This window comes from Leucoraja erinacea, chromosome 3 (genome assembly GCF_028641065.1).
Source record: "Leucoraja erinacea ecotype New England chromosome 3, Leri_hhj_1, whole genome shotgun sequence".
NCBI lineage: Eukaryota > Metazoa > Chordata > Chondrichthyes > Rajiformes > Rajidae > Leucoraja > Leucoraja erinaceus.
The window spans coordinates 15064051-15083756 of record NC_073379.1 but is presented as its reverse complement, the minus strand read 5'-3'; the positions used below and the strand labels follow the sequence as shown (position 1 = coordinate 15083756).

The following is a 19706-nucleotide window of genomic DNA, read 5'->3' as shown; positions in this document are numbered from 1 at the left end:
CCTGGTGTGGAACGCCTCATCCGTGGAGCAGATGCGGCGTAGACGGAGGAATTGGGAGTAGGGGATGGAGTCCTTACAGGAAGCAGGGTGGGAAGAAGTGTAGTCCAGATAGCCATGGGAGTCAGTGGGTTTGTAGTGTATGTCGGTCAGAAGTCTATCACCTGCAATGGAGATAGTGAGGTCAAGGAATGGTAGGGAAGTGTCGGAAATGGTCCAGGTGTATTTCAGTGCCGGATGGAAGTTAGTGGTGAAGTGGATGAAGTCAGTCAGTTGTGTGCGGGTGCAGGAGGTGGCACCAAAGCAGTCGTCGATGTAACGGAGGTAGAGGTCGGGGATGGGGCCCTGGTATGTATTGAACAAGGATTGCTCGACGTAACCTACAAATAGGCAGGCATAGCTGGGGCCCATGCGTGTGCCCATAGCTACGCCTTGTATTTGGAGGAAATGGGAGGAGTCGAACGTGAAGTTATTTCTTAATCAATAACTTCACGTTCGACTCCTCCCATTTCCTCCAAATACAAGGCGTAGCTATGGGCACACGCATGGGCCCCAGCTATGCCTGCCTATTTGTAGGTTACGTCGAGCAATCCTTGTTCAATACATACAGATTGTTCGACAGAGGTTTACCTGCATCTCTTCCAACCTCATCTATTGCGTCCGCTGCTCTAGATGTCAGCAGATCTATATCGGTGAGACCAAGCGGAGGTTGGGCGATCGTTTCGCCGAACACCTCCGCTCGGTCCGCAATAACCAAGCTGACCTCCCGGTGGCTCAGCACTTCAACTCCCCCTCCCACTCCGTCTCCGACCTCTCTGTCCTGGGTCTCCTCCATGGCCACAGCGAGCAGCACCGGAAATTGGAGGAACAGCACCTCATATTCCGTTTGGGGAGTCTGCATCCCGGGGGCATGAACATCGAATTCTCCCAATTTTGTTAGTCCTTGCTGTCTCCTCCCCCTCCTCAGCCCCCCTGCTGTCTCCTCCCATCCCCCAGCCTTCGGGCTCCTCCTCCTTTTCCCTTTCTTGTCCCCGCCCACCCCCGTCCCCGATCAGTCTGAAGAAGGGTTTCGGCCCGAAACGTTGCCTATTTCCTTCGCTCCATAGATGCTGCTGCACCCGCTGAGTTTCTCCAGCTTTTTTGTGTAACCTTGCAAAAATAGTAAGCTTGCTTTGATATCTTCGTCACTAATATGGCATTGGAGATTACTCTCAAGTTGCATTAGAAATAACAACATGCCTAGACCAATCCCACATTACTCATGATTAATTTTTTTTTAATTTGCAGCAGTTTTGGTATTTGCTTCACAAGATGGGAATCATGAGGAAAAGCTATTTACTCAGACTGAGAGAGAAAGATTTACAGATCAACTTTATTTTTTCCTTCATCCCCTGACACCTATCCTGCTTCATTAACCTCCCTTCTCCTAACCAACCCCTCCCCTCACCCCTCCCCCATCAAACCCCCATTGCATCACTGTAAGATTTTACCCCTGTAATTCTCTGGAACTATATTTGCATTTGTTCGTTATTTCTCTTTGGACTAATTTTCCTGCCATCAATCTAATTTATCTCAAAAGTTTGGGCTTTAATATTAATCGTGTTGCCACCAGCTGTTTCTTTGCAGTGTCTGCCATCTACATGACCTATTTGAGCAATCAACCTACACTGCTTTCAGTTCAGTTTAGATTATTGTGGCATGTACCATGGTACAGTGCAAAGCTTTTGTTGCATGCTAGCCAGACAGCGGAAAGACAATACATGATTACAATCGAGCCGTCCACAGTGTATAGATACATGAAAAGGGAATAACGTTTAGTGCAAGGTAAAGCCAGCAAAGTCTGATCAAAGGTAGTATGAGGGTCACCAATGAGGTAGAAAGTAGTTCAGGACTGCTCCCTGGTTGTGGTAGGATGATTCAGTTTCCTGATAACAGCTGGGAAGAAACTGTCCCTGAATCTGGAGGTGTCATTTTCACACTTCTATATCTTTTACCTGATGGGAGAGGGGAGAAGAGGGAGTGGCTAGTGTGCAACCTATCCTTGATTATGCTGGTGGCCTTGCCGAGGCAGCATGAGGTATAAATGGAGTCAACCGAAGGGAGGTTGGTTGGTCCACCGAAGATCCTGAGTCCACACCCTCTGCTATCTAGAAATTGATAGTTATACAGCATTATTGAAATTGATAAGTATGTTTACAGAAACCAAAAGGAATGAATTGATTTTTTTTCTGACTAAATTTACCAATGTGTGTTTTTGGAATAATTGCGTAATGTTACAGTTTAGTATTTAAAACTATTTGTACTCAAATTCTAATTTGTAACCACATTTATTTGCCAAAACTTTTAGATTTGAATCCTTGGGTTACAGCTGCCAGTGGTTAAGTTTCTGCCTATGTGCTACTATTTAAACCCTCTATAATTTTCAACTCTACTTGTATCTGTACACAGTGGATGGCTTGATTGCAATCATGTAGAGCCTTTCCGTGTAGGAAGGAACTGCAGATGCTGGTTTAAACCGTACATTGAATCAACGTGAATGATAAGTTTAAGGTAGACACAAAAAGCTGGAGTAAGTCAGCGGTACAAGCAGCATCTCTGGAGAGAAGGAATGGGTTAAGTTTCGGGTCGAGACCCTTCTCCAGTCTGAAGAAGTTCCTTCTCTCTGGAGATGCTGCCTGTCCCGCTGAGTTACTCCAGCTTTTTGTGTCTACCTTAAACTAATTTAGTCTTGCTTTGCTATGTAAGTAACTCGTCCATTAAAACTCTGCTTTACTAAATGTTGCAGATGACACTTGTTATGGGGAGGTTATCAGCAGGACTGCTGAGAAAGATTTGCAAGGGACTATTAATAAACTTCTTCCTTGAACTTTCTGCATTTTCATTGATTTAAAACAAACTGAATTCTCTATATTCTGATTATTGATTGAGTTGGCATTTCTTGGGTCTTGCCTTGGGGATCTTCCTTTGCAAAGGCTATATTCCTTTTTAGACCCTTACCCTTGTTATTTTGCTTAATTTCTGACTGCTGAGCGAGTTGGAGGTGGAAAACCCGTGCTTGTGAAATGGTAGCGGCAAGCTATTAAAATATCTTCAGCATAAGAGATTGTAACTTAGCTAAATGTATATCTCCTAACTAACGACTGGTGTCAGAGGTTATGGGGAGAAGGCAGGAGAATGGGGCTGAGCGAGAAACATAGATCGGCCATAATGGCATAGACTTGATGGGCTGAATGGCCTAATTCTTCCCCTATAATTTGTGAACTTATAACCATCTCACTAACTTGACAAAAACAAATGGAAGTTTTAGTACACAAAGTACTGGAGTAATTCAGCAGGTCTGGCAGCATCTTTGGAGAACATGGGCTGGTGACGTTTTGGGTCAGAACCCTTCGTCACTCTGAAGATGGGACTCGACCCAAAACATTGTCTATCCACGTTCTCTAGAAATGTTGCCTGACCCACTGAGTGCTTCGTGTCCTTTTATGTAATCCAGCATCTGCAATTCCTTGTTTTTGCAAAGGGAAGTGTAAAAGCCCTGTCCCACTGTATGAGTTCATTCAAAGAGTTCTCCCGAGTTTGCCCTGATTTGAACTTGGAGATTTACGGTAATGGCCGCTCGTCGGTACTCGGGGCTCTCGTGGACATTTTTCAACATGTTGAAAAATCTTCACGAGTCTTCCCGAGCTTACCGCGTTTCCCGAGTACCTGCCGTTAGCGTTACGAGCTGCTAAGAGACATCCCCGAACTCTGACGTACCCTCTACGCTCATTCTACATGCTTACCATGAGTTAGATTTTTTTTTTTTTAACTCGGGAGAGCACTTGAATGAACTCGTACAGTGGGACAGGGCCATTAGACAGCTTAGTTGTTGATAGCAAATGCCTAAAGCTTGGAGCGTTAGGCTTGCACCGTGCATGCGGGTAGGATGTTTCTTCCCATAGAGGGGAATTGTGTCTGAAAAAGCAGTCATCCATTAAGATAGAGGAGGAAGTTCTACCATGCCGATCACAAATCTTTGGAATTCTCTGATCTAGAGAGTTGGGGAGACAAAATCATTATACGTATTACAGGCCAAGGCAGATTTTGTTTTGGGTCCTTGAGTAAGTGTGGGTTATTGGGGACAGACAGGCAAGTGGTGATTGTCCAGTGTCATATGATCTTGCTGAATGGCAAAGCAGGCCTGAGGCCCATGTGTTAAACATTGAGCATCTTATTGTGCAGACAGGTTGTCTCCAGCAGGGGTCGTGCTATTCAACCATGTGTGAAAATATAGTCAATGCAAAAATATTACATGCCACCCAACGCCAAATGTAAGTGTGCTTTTAGCTACGGATAGCTTGGAAAGGGATCCTGAGGTATAAATCCAAAAGATCTCAATACTGACGTGCTCTTACGATTCATGTTGTGCAGGAAGCTCCCATGGTTTTGAGAATCTTGGATAATCTTGCCAAGAGTAACTCCGAGTCGAGTAGCATCCCTGGAGAATGTAGATGGGTGATATTTTGGGTCGGGACTCTTCTTCAGACTCATTGTGAGTTGGTGAAAACCAGAATACACCTCAATATTGGCTCCTAATGTTGCATTAAACTGAGTTTAGGCATCTAAAGTGTAAATTATTTAATTATAACTACATTATATTCAATTGTGGATCAGCTAGACTTTTAATTGGAGTTTTGATTTTTGTTTTTACTCTAACAGAAATTACAAAGCAACATTTGATAAGATGGGCATCTGGTATGAGCACCGGTTGATCGATGATATGGTGGCACAGATGCTGAAGTCCTCGGGAGGTTTCGTCTGGGCTTGTAAGAACTATGACGGAGATGTTCAGTCTGACATCCTGGCACAAGGTAATTATCAATGATGTTCATCATTATACTCATTTTAATGTCCAACGGGATCCCACCACTAGCCACATTTTTGCAACAGAGACAGAGTCCCCCTAGTCCTTGCCTTCCAAGACAAGAGACCAGAGAGTTTTATTGTCATGTGTTCCAGATAGGACAATGAAATTCTTACTTGCTGCAGCACGACAGAATATGTAAAGATAGCACAAAACGGAAGATAAATGTTCAGTGTGTCTATAGACCATATATACACAATAAATAAACAGATATAGTGCAGTAATAATAATAATAGACTGTTATTGTTCAGAGCTTATTTGATGTTGTGTTTAATAGCCTGATGTCTGTGGGGAAAAAGCTGTTCTTGAACCTGGATGTTACAGATTTCAGGCTCCTGTACCTTCTTCCCGATGGCAACGGTGAGATGAGTTTTTGAGGCAGCGACTGCGATCGATCCCTTCGATGGTGGGGAGGTCAGAGCCGATGATGGACTGGGCTGTGGTCACAATTTTCTGCAGTCTTTTCCGCTCCTGGACGTTCAAGTTCCTGAACGATAGCAGACCAGGATGCAGCCAATCAGGATGCTCTCTACTGTGCACCTGTAGAAGTTCGAGAGAGTCCTCCTTGACAAACCGACTCTCCTTAATCTTCTCAGGAAGTAGAGGCGCTAATGCGCCTTCTTTATAATTACATCAGTGTGCTGGGACCAGGAAAGATCTTCAGAAATATGCACGCCCAGGAATTTGAAGATTTTGACCCTTTCCTGGAGTTGTCCCTCTGCCTCCCCCGACCAGCTTTGTACAGTCCTCACCTCTGGGGGTGCGCTCTTCAATTGCTGCCTGTTGGCAGGAAGAAGCAGCACCACGGTATGGTCAGAGTTACCAAAGTGAGGGTGAGGGATAGACAATGGACAATATTGTAGCGATAGAGCGATAGGCATCCTTGATGGTGGTGTAGCAGTGGTCGAGGGTGTTTGGTCCTCTGGTGCTGCAGGAGACATGTTGGTGGAAGTTAGAGAGAGATTTCTTCAGGTCGGCTTGGTTGAAGTCCCCGGCTAAATGCCTCGGTGTAAGCCGTCTGGTGCTTGTTGACCACGGTGTGCAGCTCCCCCAGTGCCAGACGAACGTCTGCCTGGGGTAGGATGTAGACCGCGGTCAGGATCATGGAGTTGAATTCCCTCGGTAGGTAGAAGGGACGGCACTTCACCGCCAGATGTTTGAGGTGTGGAGAGCAGGAGTTGGATAGGACTGCCACGTCTGAACACCATGCAGAGTTGACCATGAGGCAGATGCCCCCTCCTCTCCCTTTCCCAGATGCCAGTGTACGGTCTGTGTGATGGATGGAGAAACCTTCAGGCTGGACTGCTGAGTCTGGGGAGCTGGGGGTGAGCCATGTCTCTGTGAACCAGAACACAGAGCATTCCCTCAGCTTCCTTTGATAAAGCAGCCTTGCCCTTAAGTCCTCCACTTTGTTTTCAAGGGACTGTACATTGGCCAGTAAGATAGTAGGGAGAGGGGGCCGAAGTCCCCAGCGCTTCAGTCTGACCTGAAGTCCTGCCCGTCGGCCACGTTTCCGGACATAATGGAGGCGTCCCTGTAGTTTCCAGGTACTGTACTTGCTGTACCTTCTCTTTCTGTGAGCCTGCACTGGCATGCACTGGCCATACACTGATTCCCTTGCAGTTGGCAGCTCCAGCGCTCCTGGGAGATCCTGCCCATCGGCTCCCAAGATCTCCCCCGGTGTTTCCAGGTACAGTACCTGTGATCCTCAGTTGGGTGGGGTGTTCTCCAGTGATCGAGGGATTGCTTACAGTCGGGGGCTCCCACAGCTGCGGGAGATTGCGATATTGCTAGTGCCTTCAAGTGCACTAGCAGCTTGTACGTTACGGCGCTGATTTCTGCCGTTTCTCTGATCCAGGAGAGTTGTGTGAAACTATAATTGATTCTCTGCTCGGCAAAATGTTGCCACAGGCAGGCGCCATCTCCTTCCACCCCTTCAGCCGTCGCATACAACACATAATCCTCCAAAGATTCCGCCACTAGGATCCCACCACTATCCACATCTTCCCATCTCCACAGCTTTCCGCCTTCTGCAGAGACCGTTCCCCTCGCAATTTCCTGGTTAACTCATCCCTTCCCACCCAAACCATCCTCTCCCCAGGCACCTTCCCCTGAAACCGCAGAAGATGCAACACCTGTCGCTATACCTCCTCCCTCGACTCTGTCCAGGGACCCCGACAGTCCTTTCAGGTTAGGCTGAGGTTCACTTGCACCTCCTCCAACCTCATCTACTGTATCTGTTGTTCAAGATGTGGACTCTTACACATGGGCGATACCACGTACAAGGTGATCATTTCGCGGAACAGCTTCACTCAGCCCGTGTGAACCAACTTGATCTCCCGGTTGCTGGACATTTTAATTCTCCTTCCCTTTCCAACACAGACCTTTCTGTCCTCGGTCTCCTCCATGGTCAGTGAGGCTAAACGCAAATTGGAGGAACGGCATCTGATATTTCGCTTGGGCAGCTTGCAGCCCTGTGGTATGAATATTGATTTATCTCACTTCAGGTAGCCCCGGCAATCCCTCTCTCCATCCCTCCCCTACCCAAGTCACACTAGCTTCTCGTTTTCACCCTACAAACAGCTTACAATGGCCTTTTTTGCAAATCTTTCATTAATTGTTCTTTATCTATCCATATCACCATCTATATCTCTCGTTTCCCTTATCCCTAACCAGGCTGAAGAAGGGTCTCGACCTGAGATGTCACCTATTCCTTCTCTCCAGAGATGCTGCCTGTCTGTTAAGTTACTCCAGTTTTTTGTGTCTATTGTGGCGTCAGCTGATAGTCAGACCACTTGCGGTTGAGCCCACGTCAGTGGTTACGAGGGCTGACAGGTGATGTCATGGGGTTAAGGGGAGTGTCCTACACTATACTCATTTTTATTGTTTAGTTTAGATATACAGCATGGAAACAGGCCCTTTGGCCCAAAGAGTCCGTGCCGACCAACAAACCTCATACACTACACTATCCTACACACTAGGGACAATTCATAATTTTTACTGAAGCCAATTAACCTCCAAACCTGTTTAAGAAGGAACTGCAGATGCTGGAAAATTGAAGGTAGACAAAAATGCTGGAGAAACTCAGCAGATGAGGCAGCATCAATGGAGTGAAGGAAATAGGCAACATTTCGGGTCGAGACCCTTATTCAGACTGATGTGAGGGGGGGGGGGGGGGGGGGGGGGGGGGGGCGTGAAGAAGATAGGAAGTGGAGCCAGTCGGCTGAGGGACAGTTGAGAACGGGAGGAAAAGTAAAGACTACCTGAAATTAGAGAAGTCAATGTTCATATCGCTGGGGTGCAAAATGCCCAAGCGAAATATGAGGTGCTGCTTCTCCAATTTACGGTGGTCCTCACTCTGGCCATGGAGGAGGCCCAGGACAGAGAGGTCGGATTGGGAATGGGAGGGGGAGATGAAGTGCTGAGCCACCGGGAGATCAGGTTGGTTATTGCGAACCGAGCGGAGGTGTTGGGCGAAGCGATCGCCAAGCCTACGCTTTGTCTCACCGATGTAGAGCAACTGACACCTAGAGCAGCGGATGCAATAGATGAGGTTGGAGGAGGTGCAGGTGAACCTCTGCCTCGCCTGGAAAGACTGCTTGGGTCCTTGAATGGAGTCTGGGGGGGGGGGGGAAGAGGTAAAGCGACACGTGTAGCGTTTCCTGCAGTTGCAAGGGAATGTGCCAGTAGAGGGGGTGGGAAGAGACAAATTGACCAGGGAGTTACGGAGGGAGCGGTCTCTGCGGAAAGCAGACGGGAGGTGATGGGAAGATGTGGCAAGTGGTAGGATCACGGTGGAGGTGGGGAAAATGTCGGAGGATTATTTGTTGTATGTGACGGCTGGTAGGGTGGAAGGTGAGGACAAGGGGGACTCTGCCCTTGTTACGAGTGGAGGGGGATGGGGAGTGAGAGCAGAATCACAGGGTATAGAAGAGACCCTGGTGAGAGTTTCATCTATAGTAGAAGAAGGGAACCCCCGTTCCCTGAAGAATGAGGACATCTCCGATGCCTTGGTGTGGAACACATGCCCACTTATTCCATTCAGCTTTATTTCCTGTACTTGAGGGAATTGATGACACAATTCGACATAGGAAAATGTCATGTCAAGTCAAGTCAAGTTTATTCGTCACATACACATACGAGATGTGCAGTGAAATGAAAAGTGGCAATGCTCGCGGACTTTGTGCAAAAAGACAAACAAACAAACAAACAACCAAACAAACTATAAACACAATCACATATTCTTTTACATACTAAATATTGTGGGCGGAAGGAAAAACGTTCAGTAAAGTTAGTCCCTGTTGAGATAGGAGTTTACAGTCGAATGGTCTCTGGGAAGAAACTCCTTCTCAACCTTTCCGTTCTCACAGCATGACAACGGAGGCGTTTGCCTGACCGTAGCAGCTGGAACAGTCCGTTGCAGGGGTGGAAGGGGTCTCCCATGATTTTATTGGCTCTGGAGTTGCACCTCCTGATGTATAGTTCCTGCATGTGGGCGAGTGAAGTTCCCATAGTGCCTTCTTGTCCTGGGCAGAGCAATTCCCAAACCAGATGGTAATATTTCCAGACAAGATGCTTTCCACAGCCGCTGAGTAGAAGAACTGAAGGATCCTTGGAGACACTCTGAATTTCCTCAATTGCCTAAGGTGGTAAAGGCGCTGCCTTGCCTTACTCACGAGTGCTGCGGCGTGTGATGTCCATGTCATATCCTCAGAGATGTGGACTCCCAGATATTTAAAACAGCTCACCCTATCCACAGTATCCCCATTTATCCTCAATGGTGTGAATGTCCTCGGATGATGTGCCCTCCTAAAGTCCACGATCAGCTCCTTCGTTTTTTTGAGTACCTTCTGGCTGTCAAGATGAGAGAGAGCGGTGTGCAAAACCTGGGAGACCGCATCGTCCGTGGATCTGTTCGGACAGTATGCGAACTGTAACGGGTCCATGTTGCGAGGGAGGAAGGCGCAGATGTGTTTCTTCACCAGCCTCTCAAAGCATTTCATGACTACCGAGGTAAGGGCCACCGGACGGTAGTCATTCAGACAGGCTGGGGAGGCATTTTTTGGTACTGGTACAATGATGGATTTTTTGAAGCAGGCAGGGACTGCGGACTTGGCCAGGGAGAGGTTGAATATTGTAGTGAGCACCGGAGCTAGCTGCGTAACACAGGACTTGAATACTCTCCCCGAGATGCCAATGTAGGCCTGCAGCTTTCCTCGTGTTTACCTGTGTCAGAGCCCTCCTCACATCGTGCTCGGACAGCGAGAATGTGTGCACATTCCTCCCTTCAGCTTCGGTCCTGCTTGATTTTCAGAATGGATTTGCTTCATGTAGTCATCTGTTTATTTCTAATATCAGCACCAACTGCTCTATTGGTGCTGATATTAGCTGCCATTTCTCCAGTCTTGCTGATTCCTGCGTTAGTTGTCACTTGCTCATTGCTTCTTGCAGCAGCAATTGCCATCTTGGCCATCATCTCTTCCGTCCAAGTAAACCGTTGTCCCAGCAGTAATGGTTAATTATGAATGAACATTGGGATGGTAAACCACATGTTTCTGCAATGGATACGTTTGGGCACTCCAGAATCATGATTTAAAAACATGAAATAACAATCAGATGGAAATGCAGAGCAGGTCTGATTAGCACTTGAAAGAGCAGATGGAATCATCGTCATACGGCATGAAAACAGGCCCTCTTCAGTCGCAAGTTGATTGTGGCTTTCTTGTCATTTTAATTCTTCATTCTATTGCCACTCTGACCTTTGTCTTTGATCTCTTACTCAGTCCCAACAAAGTTCAACCGAGGCACTGTGGCGCCAAGTTGGAAAGACTGTTTGGGTCCTTGGATAGAGTCGAGGGGGAGGTAAAGGGACACTTTGTTGGACTGGATTCCCGGTCTCTGGAGCTGTAAGGCAGCAACTCTACTGCTGCGACAACGGTAGAGTTGCTGCCTTACAGCGCCAGGGACCCGGATTCAATCTTGAATATGGATGTTGTCTGTACAGAGTTTGTACGTTCTCCCTGTGACTGCATGGGTTCTCTCCAGGCGTTCCAGCTTCCTCCCACATTCAAAGACGTGCAGGTTTCTAGGTTAATTGGCTTCGGCAAAATTGTAAATTATCCCAGATGTAGGATAGTGCTAGTGTACGGGGATTACTGGTCGGAGCTTAAGGGCCTGCTTCTGTGCTGTATCTCTAAAGACGACAAAATCCAAACCAAGTGTGCCAATGCCCATTCAGGTCGCACTGCCATCACTTGTGTCCATTCAATATGCCCTTGATTCCATACAATCACAGATCTTTCCTTTCATTCTCTCGGTCTCATCTCCTCCCCACCCCTAATCTTCCATCACAATGCAAAATCTGTTTACCTTTGACCTCTCATTAGAACAGGGTAAAGCCACTGACCTGAAACATTAGTCCTGTTTCTCTCTCCACCTTTACTCTCTGACCTGCTGGGTATTTCCAGCATGTTCTAATTTTAATATCGACCTGCAATCACACCCTCCACTGCCCAAACTGGCCAGTTTCCATTCTCCATTGGTGACACGCATTGTTTGAGGAGCATAAAATTGCACAGAGGGTGGGGGTGGTATAACTTTCCAGAATTTAGATATTCTGGAAAGAGTTGGTGACTTTTTTAAACTAGTGTTTGTATTTAACAAAGTCATAAAGACATACAGCATGAAATCACGCCTTTTGGCCCAAATGTGACCAAGATACCTTATCTAAGCCATTCCCGTTTGCCCATCTCCCCATAAACCTATCCTATCCATGTACCTGTCCAAATGTCTATAAAACATATATGCAAATTGCCTTGAGATTGTTTCATATTGGCAATAATTTATTATGAATTGGCTTGGGAGTACGGGAGTAAATACTTTGACCTGATGACTCATGCCCTCTGATCTTTAAGGGCCTGTCCCACGAGCATGCGACTGCATGCGGCAAGCGCGACCTAACATGGTCGCTTGAGCCGTACGGCCTCGCGGGGCCGGTCCCACTTCGATCGCCGGAGCCGTATGGAGTTGTGCGGAGCTGGTCCCGACATCGCGCGGGGCTCCGAAAAACTGACACTGTCCAAAAGTTCCGCATGGCAACAGCCTGCCGGCCCGCAGCCGCATTGAGGCCGTACGCACCGCCTCGACGCCGTACGCAGCGTCTCGATGCCGTTCACAGCGTCTTGACGGTGTACGCCTTCGCTCGAACTTCACGTTAACTTGTATGGGGATCACTTGACCTCCGCGCGGCCCCTGCTTCCGGTTTGGTCACGCTTGCCGCATGCAGTCACATTCTCGTGGGACAGGCCTTTACTTTAGATATGTAATGTGGAAACAGGCCCATCGGCCCACCGAGTTTGCGCCGACCAGCGATCACTCCATACACTAGCACTATCCTACACACTAGGGACAATTCACAATTTACAGAAGCCAATAAACCTACAAACCTGTATGTCTTTGGAGTGTGGTAGGAAATTGGAACACCAGGAGAAAACTCGCGATTGAACCTGGGTTACTAGCGCTGTAGGGCAGCAACTCTACCACTGCACCACTGTGTCCCCCCCCAAATGTCGCAATGATATTTTCTCTGCAATGATGTCTTGTCACGACAATGTTTTTGCTGCAGGATTTGGTTCTCTGGGGCTGATGACATCAGTGCTGATTTGTCCAGATGGGAAGACAATTGAAGCTGAAGCGGCTCATGGAACAGTTACTCGACATTACAGAGAGCACCAGAAGGTCAGTGCAAGCAGATAATGCAGCACAGAATGCATTCTCCTCGACAGCTGAAACCAGACACGGTCAAAAGGGCGACATCTCTAATGCAATCCCATCCCATAACTCCTGCTTTTTTGAATTCCATGCTTTTAAATCTACTCTTACAGCTGAATTTGTTCTAATTGAGTTATAGTATTTATCATTTATAATAAGTTAGTGGTGCGGCTGCCTTACTGTGCCAGAGATCCGGGTTTGATCCTGACATTGGGTGCTGTCTGAGTAGAGTTTGCATGTTCTCCCAATGACCGCATGGGACTCCTCTGGGTGCACTGGTTTCCTCAGTTGGGAAAGACAGTTGGGATTGGAGATTAATTGGCCTCGAAATTGCCCATCATATGTAGGGAGGAAAGAGAGATGAGTGGCATGTGTTTGTGGATGGTGCACAGTAACATATAACCGTATAACAATTACAGAACGGAAACAGGCCATCTCGGACCTTCTAGTCCGTGCCGAACACTTATTCTCACCTAGTCCCATCTACCTGCACTCAGACCATAACCCTCCATTCCTTTCCCGTCCATATACCTATACAATTTATTTTTAAATGATAAAATCGAACCTGCCTCCACCACTTCCACTGGAAGCTCATTCCACACAGCTACCACTCTCTGAGTAAAGAAGTTCCCCCTCATGTTACCCCTAAACTTTTGTCCCTTAATTTTCAAATCATGTCCTCTTGTTTGAATCTTCCCTCCTGTCAATGGAAAAAGCTTATCCACGTCAACTCTGTATATCCCTCTCATAATTTTAAAGACCTCTATCAAGTCCCCCCTTAACCTTCTGCGCTCCAAAGAATAAAGACCTATCTTGTTCAACATTTCTCTGTAAGGTTGAACAAGATATAGTCTGGGATAATATTTCAATTCTAACTCTGCTTCACGCTACATATTGTGACTTCAAGTTGTTTCGATTCAACACCAGGGTAAATCCACCAGCACAAATCCAATTGCCAGCATATTTGCCTGGACTCGAGGGCTGGAACACAGAGCAAAGCTGGATAGCAATCATCAGCTTAAGCAGTAAGTCATTTGTGTGTTGATGTACAGAGTCATTTTATAAAGAGAATGTGGAGAATGAGACCTGAATGTTTTGGCCAATAAACTTTAGTGAGAAAACTCTCCAATTTTCATCCAGCATTAAATCACTTCAGGCTGGATTTTGTGTTTAAGGCCATATGAAATGCTACCATGACATTTTCTTTGTACATTCTACCCTTTTTCTAATTCATTCTTGGCTACCTACACCAAGGCTATCCCCTTATTTATGAAGATTTTATGTTGCACTAAAATTTGAGTAACTGTTATTATGGGTTTGTGATCAAAACGAGTAATGATGGCCCCATTTGCAGCACTTCTGGTGAATTTGTATCCAAATGAGCTTATGTATCTGAAGCTTTTAAGGGATTTGCGGGAGAATTGGCTGGGATGAATTACTGAGTGGGATTAACTCGCCAGTGTGGAAGAAGGCAAAAAGCTTGAATTTGGAGGGATCAGAGGGAACCTCTTTGAAACTAACTGAATAGTGAAAGGCCTGGATAGAGTGGATGTGGAGATGATGTCTAGTACCAGAGGCCATAGCCTCGTGAATAAAAGGACATACAATTGGAGAGGAGACGAGGAGGAATTTCTTTAATCAGAGGGTGGTGAACCTGTGGAATTCATTGCCTCTGAAGGCTGTGGAGGCCAAGTCAACGGATATTTTTAAGGCAGAGATGGATAGATTCTTGATTAGTACGGGTGTCGGGGTTATGCGGAGAAGGCAGGCGGCTTCATAAAGATAAATCAGCCATGATTGAATAGCAGTGTAGACTTGATGGGTCGAATGGCCTAATTCTACTCCTATAAAATGAACATTAAATTTTGCATTTTCCTTCGGTTTTATGTGGTATCTGTATATGCCGTCTGCAAAATAGTTTCCTCCCACTCTGTGACATGGAGCATTACGGGATAACAATGCGGTTTTACACCGGATAGCACTGTCTAATGTTTATGCTGTATTTCATTCTCCCAGGTTTTCTAATACACTAGAGCAGGTGTGTGTGGAAACTGTGGAGAGTGGTATCATGACAAAGGACTTGGCTGCTTGCATTTACGGACTTCAGAAGTAAGTTGCTCAATTTTGAATTGCATTCAGTCAATGCAGAAACCGCAAAGAAAATTAAAAGATGTCTAAATAGACAAAGCAGAGGGAGATCGGGTATTGGATGAGATAACACTGGTCTGCAACAGGAAAGAGAGTACATTTCTGACTGATAGAACTTCCACAAGGTCAGTGGTTGACTCTGTATTGTTGCCAATCTACATTAATGACTTGGCCAGTGGAGAAAACTGGAAACTAATCAAACATAAATAGGATACAAAAATAGAAATGAGCAAAGGACTGACTAAAGCAGTAAAAGAATCATGAAAAAGACTAATCATTGTGGAAAAATGCAAAGAATGTTTTATTTCGCAGGAAGTTAGGAAATGTGTTAAATGTTGAGGTATGAAGCCCAACAAGCAGTGTTAAATCAGGCCAGATATGGTCAATGGGTTGACTTGTATGTAGAAGGGTTGCAACCAAATGAAAATACAGCTCTTTCTCCCACACTACACATTTTGATAAAACTGCCTGTGTATTGGGAACACGTGGCTTTAGAAACGGATGAAGGGCAGAATAATATTATCTACAGTAAGGAGTGGTGTCTGGAAGAAGTGGAGGCAAACAAACTACAGGCTGTAAGGCTGGCCAAGCATGAGTTGGAGTGGTTCCAATATGGAGCTAGCGAAGGTGTTTCAGCAGAGACGGGACAGTTCAACAATGAAATAGGAGTGGAAATGGGCAGCCATAGTGATGGTGCAGGTATGTGCTTCAATGGTCATCTTGGGTTCAAGTGTGATCCCATATTTGCAAAGAGATTTTTTTCCGCCTCAGACAGCCAAGCTGGTGAATGGAGATCCTAACAGTAACTGCGAACATAAACTTTAGCCAATGTTTAGTTGAATCCAATTAATCCCATTCCATAGCCCTTTCTGCATAATACGCTCATTTTTTTATCTGATGGATTCCCTTTTGAATCTGTTTTCACCACAACACTGGGGAATATATTGCAGAATCTAACCACTTTCATAGCCAAATTTGTAAATATGTTGCCTCTGCTTCTTTTGGCAATCACCTTAAACCTGACCGCCTTTGTTAGTGACCCCTTCGAAGCAGTTTTTAAAATAACAAGATTTTGCCCTTCATGGTTTTAACACCTTTGCATCCAGGATTATATCTACAGCAGGAAATTTACAACATTGAATTTTGTAACTTTCTTTGTCAGCAGAAAAATGAAACATCCATTGAGTAAACATCAGCAAATGCAAAATACCAAAGAGAAAAATGAATTCTTATAAATATTTGACATCATTGATAATTATTAAAATGTCAGAAATTAAAGCTGATAGCAAAGGAGAGAGACAAAATAAATATTTTTTGAGGGGTGGAAAAAAGCTATGCTCTTGTCAGTAGGCAGTTTGCCATATGCACAAATACATATCAAACGTGTATATTTTTGAAGACACAAGAAATTGCAAATTGCTGGCTTTCCAAAAAAAACACCCAAAGTGCTGGAGTAACTCAGTGGGTCAGAGAACATCCCTGGAGAACATGGAGCACATTGGTGTTGCAGTAGAGCTGATGCCTTACAGAGACCCGGGTACGATCCTGACCACAGTTGCTTGTCTGTGCAGAGTTTTTATGTCCTCCCCGTGACCTATGTGGGTTTTCTCAGATCTTCGGTTTCCTCCCAAACTCCAAAGATGTACAGGTTTGTAGGTTAATTGGCTTGGTATAAATGTAAAATTGTTCCTTGTGTGTGTAGGGAGGTTATTGTGTGGGGATCACCGGACGGTGCGAACTCGGTGGGCCAAAGGGCCTGTTTCAGCGCTGTACCTCTATAATAAACTAAACCTGGATAGGCTATAGAGTTTTGTGTTGGGACCCTTCCGGACTGATAGTGAGAGGGGAGGGAAGCTGGAAAAGAGGTGGGGGGTGGGAGAAAGTCTATCCATCTCCAGAGATGCTGTCAGACCTACTGAGTTATCCAGCAGTAAGTTGTTTTTTATTTGTACGTTTTTGTTCATTTTGAGGAATAAAATCAGTTGGGTTCCATCCATTAAACCAAGAGACTGCAACAAAGTGTTCACGTTTGGCACAAGGAACACCTGCCATTGTTCTTATGGAACATCACTCCCCCTCCCACTCCGTCTCCGACCTCTCTGTCCTGGGTCTCCTCCATGGCCAGAGCGAGCAACACCGGAAATTGGAGGAACAGCACCTCATATTCCGCTTGGGGAGTTTGCATCCTGGGGGCATGAACGTTGAATTCTCCCAATTTTGTTAGCCCTTGCTGCCTCCTCCCCTTCCTCAGCCCTCGGGCTGTCTCCTCCCATCCCTCAGCCCTCGGGCTCCTCCTCCTCCTTTTTCCTTTCTTCTCCCCCACCCCCCATCAGTCTGAAGAAGGGTTTCGGCCCAAAAAGTTGCCTATTTCCTTCGCTCCATAAATGCTGCTGCACCCTCTGAGTTTCTCCAGCATTTTTGTGCACCTTCGATTTTCCAGTATCTGCAGTTCCTTCTTAAACACAAGTCCCAACTCCAACTGGATCTGGTGGTAAATATCTAGTTGTTGTTTGTGCCAGAGTTGTAAAGAAACCTTAAAGCTTCAAAGCTGTTGCTGAAAGTTTCCACTGACGTATTATAATTTCCTCCATTGTTAGTATAAAGCCAGGGCAACATTATGTGTACATGGAGGAATTTCTTGATGCCATCAAGGAAAACTTGGACACGAAGTTGAGTCATTGAAACTGACCAAGAACAATGAAAGAAGCGTCAACATCCTTTCCATGGAGCAGTTACTATGCTGAAGAGTGACTTCACTCCGCCTGTACGGTTTGCAACGTTGGAAGTAAACTGACTTATTATTATTGCTAGCATTTGTTAATCTGAACATGTTTAAATTCAATGTATTCATTTACAATTACAGCCCATAATTCCGTCCTTTGTGCCGTTGGGTTGCCTGGAACTTCTAGTTGTTTTGAATCGTTGTCGGAGCATGTTGTACAAAAACAAATATGAACATGTTATAAAATCTCGGTGCCAGTTGAAACTGTTTGGTTACCAATTGAACATTGTACTGTATTTACAATTTTGCAAATTAAACGGAACAATGTTTTATACTTTTCTTCCCAAAGTGTCCTGCTGTGCTGCCACCTAAACCCGACTACATTCAGATCTTGTGCACTTGTATTACTAGATAGACTCGGCTTGTACTCGCTAGAATTTAGAAGATTGAGGGGGGATCTTATAGAAACGTACAAAATTCTTAAAGGGTTGGACAGGCTAGATGCAGGAAGATTGTTCCCGATGTTGGGGAAGTCCAGAACAAGGGGTCACAGTTTAAGGATAAGGGGGAAATCTTTTAGGACTGAGATGAGAAAAACATTTTTCACACAGAGAGTGGTGAATCTCTGGAATTCTCTGCCACAGAAGGTAGTTGAGGCCAGTTCATTGGCTATATTTAAGAGGGAGTTAGATGTGGCCTTTGTGGCTAAAGGGATCAGGGGGTATGGGGAGAAGGCAGGTACGGGATGCTGAGTTGGATGATCAACCATGATCATATTGAATGGCGGTGCAGGCTCGAAGGGCCGAATGGCCTACTCCTGCACCTAATTTCTGTGTTTCTATGAAAGAAGATACTGGATTGGAGATACAAGGAACTGAAGATGCTGGTTTACAAAGCAAAAGATTCAAAATACTGGAGTAACTTACCAGGTCAGGCAGCATCGCTGAAAAAAATAGATAGGTGACATTTAAATTTGAGGAACCTTTTAGGTATTGCTAAGATCATGGAGGACGTACGAAGCATCCTATATAACAAAAAAAATAATGAACACAGACTTGCCCACTAGTAGGTAAATTTAATTAAAATAGCAGAGACATCGAAACCTCGACCCGAAACGTCACCCAATTCCTTCTCTCCACAGATGCTGCCTGTCCCACTGATTTACTCCAGCATTTTGTGTCTATCTTTGGGGTAAACCAGCATCTGCAGTTCCTTCCATCACGTCTAAACCCACACAACAGAGAGCTAGAGCAATGCGTAAGAGATTTAGTGGGGATAGAAGGAAAACTATTTTCAACCACAAGGTGGAGAGTGCCTGGCATACGCTGCCTGACTGCGGCAAACGCAGAGTTGCTCAGTCTTTAATATGTATCTAGACGAGCACTTAAAGGCTATGGACCAAGTGCTGGTAGATGGGCAAAGGTAACTCATTGCTTGTTCTCTCTCCAGATGCTGCCTGACCTGCTGAATTCCTCCAGCACCATGTGTTTTGCTCACAATTCCAGCTGCTACAGTTTCTTGTCTCTCCACATTAGGTATTATGTACATTTCTGGTCACCACGTTACAGGTCTTACTTGAAACCCAGTTGCACACCTGGTCATGGTTTTGCACACTAACATTTAAAAAAAAAACTTTTTTTTGAAAACACAATACTTGTAAATGCAGAACATTCCATGAGTTGTTCATAGACCCGTTGGTTAATTTTAATGCGACCAATTTGCAGAACTGGAGTTCAAAATATGTTCACATAATTGTTTTAGAAGTCATTTGGACAGGTGCATGGATCGGAGAGGTTTAGAGGGATATGGGTAGGATGGAACTGCAGATGTTGATTTACACCGAAGATAAACACAAAATGCTGGAGTAACTCAGTGGGTCGCGCAGCATCCCAGACAAAAAATAATAATTTTCGGGTCAGAACCCTTCTTCATACTGAAGTCAGAAGAAGGGTTCCCACCCAAACATCACCTATTTCTTCACTTCGGAGTTGGTGCCTGACCCGCTAAGTTACTCCAGAATGTTGTGCCTATTTTAGAGGGATGTGGACCAAACGTGGGCAGGTGGGATTAATGTAGGTGGGGGATCTTGGGCGGCATGGGAAAGTTAGACTGAAGGGCTTGTATGACTCTATGACCCTAACTATGCCAGGTACTAATTACACTTGG

The 19706-nt window shown here is 45.5% G+C and overlaps 1 protein-coding gene across 2 annotated transcripts in view; it reads left to right on the top strand.

The window, feature by feature from the left end:
• The window catches only part of LOC129695325 (isocitrate dehydrogenase [NADP], mitochondrial-like), a 60158-nt gene extending 42284 nt beyond the window's left edge, over positions 1–17874 (top strand). For both annotated transcript variants that reach the window (XM_055632169.1, XM_055632168.1), the window contains 5 exons: positions 4696–4847; positions 12525–12637; positions 13598–13695; positions 14687–14779; positions 17416–17874. In XM_055632169.1, the coding sequence (XP_055488144.1) occupies positions 4696–4847; positions 12525–12637; positions 13598–13695; positions 14687–14779; positions 17416–17500 (541 nt within the window). In that variant the 3' untranslated portion in view covers positions 17501–17874. The remainder of the gene's footprint in view (positions 1–4695; positions 4848–12524; positions 12638–13597; positions 13696–14686; positions 14780–17415) is intronic.
• Positions 17875–19706: the final 1832 nt, after the last annotated feature.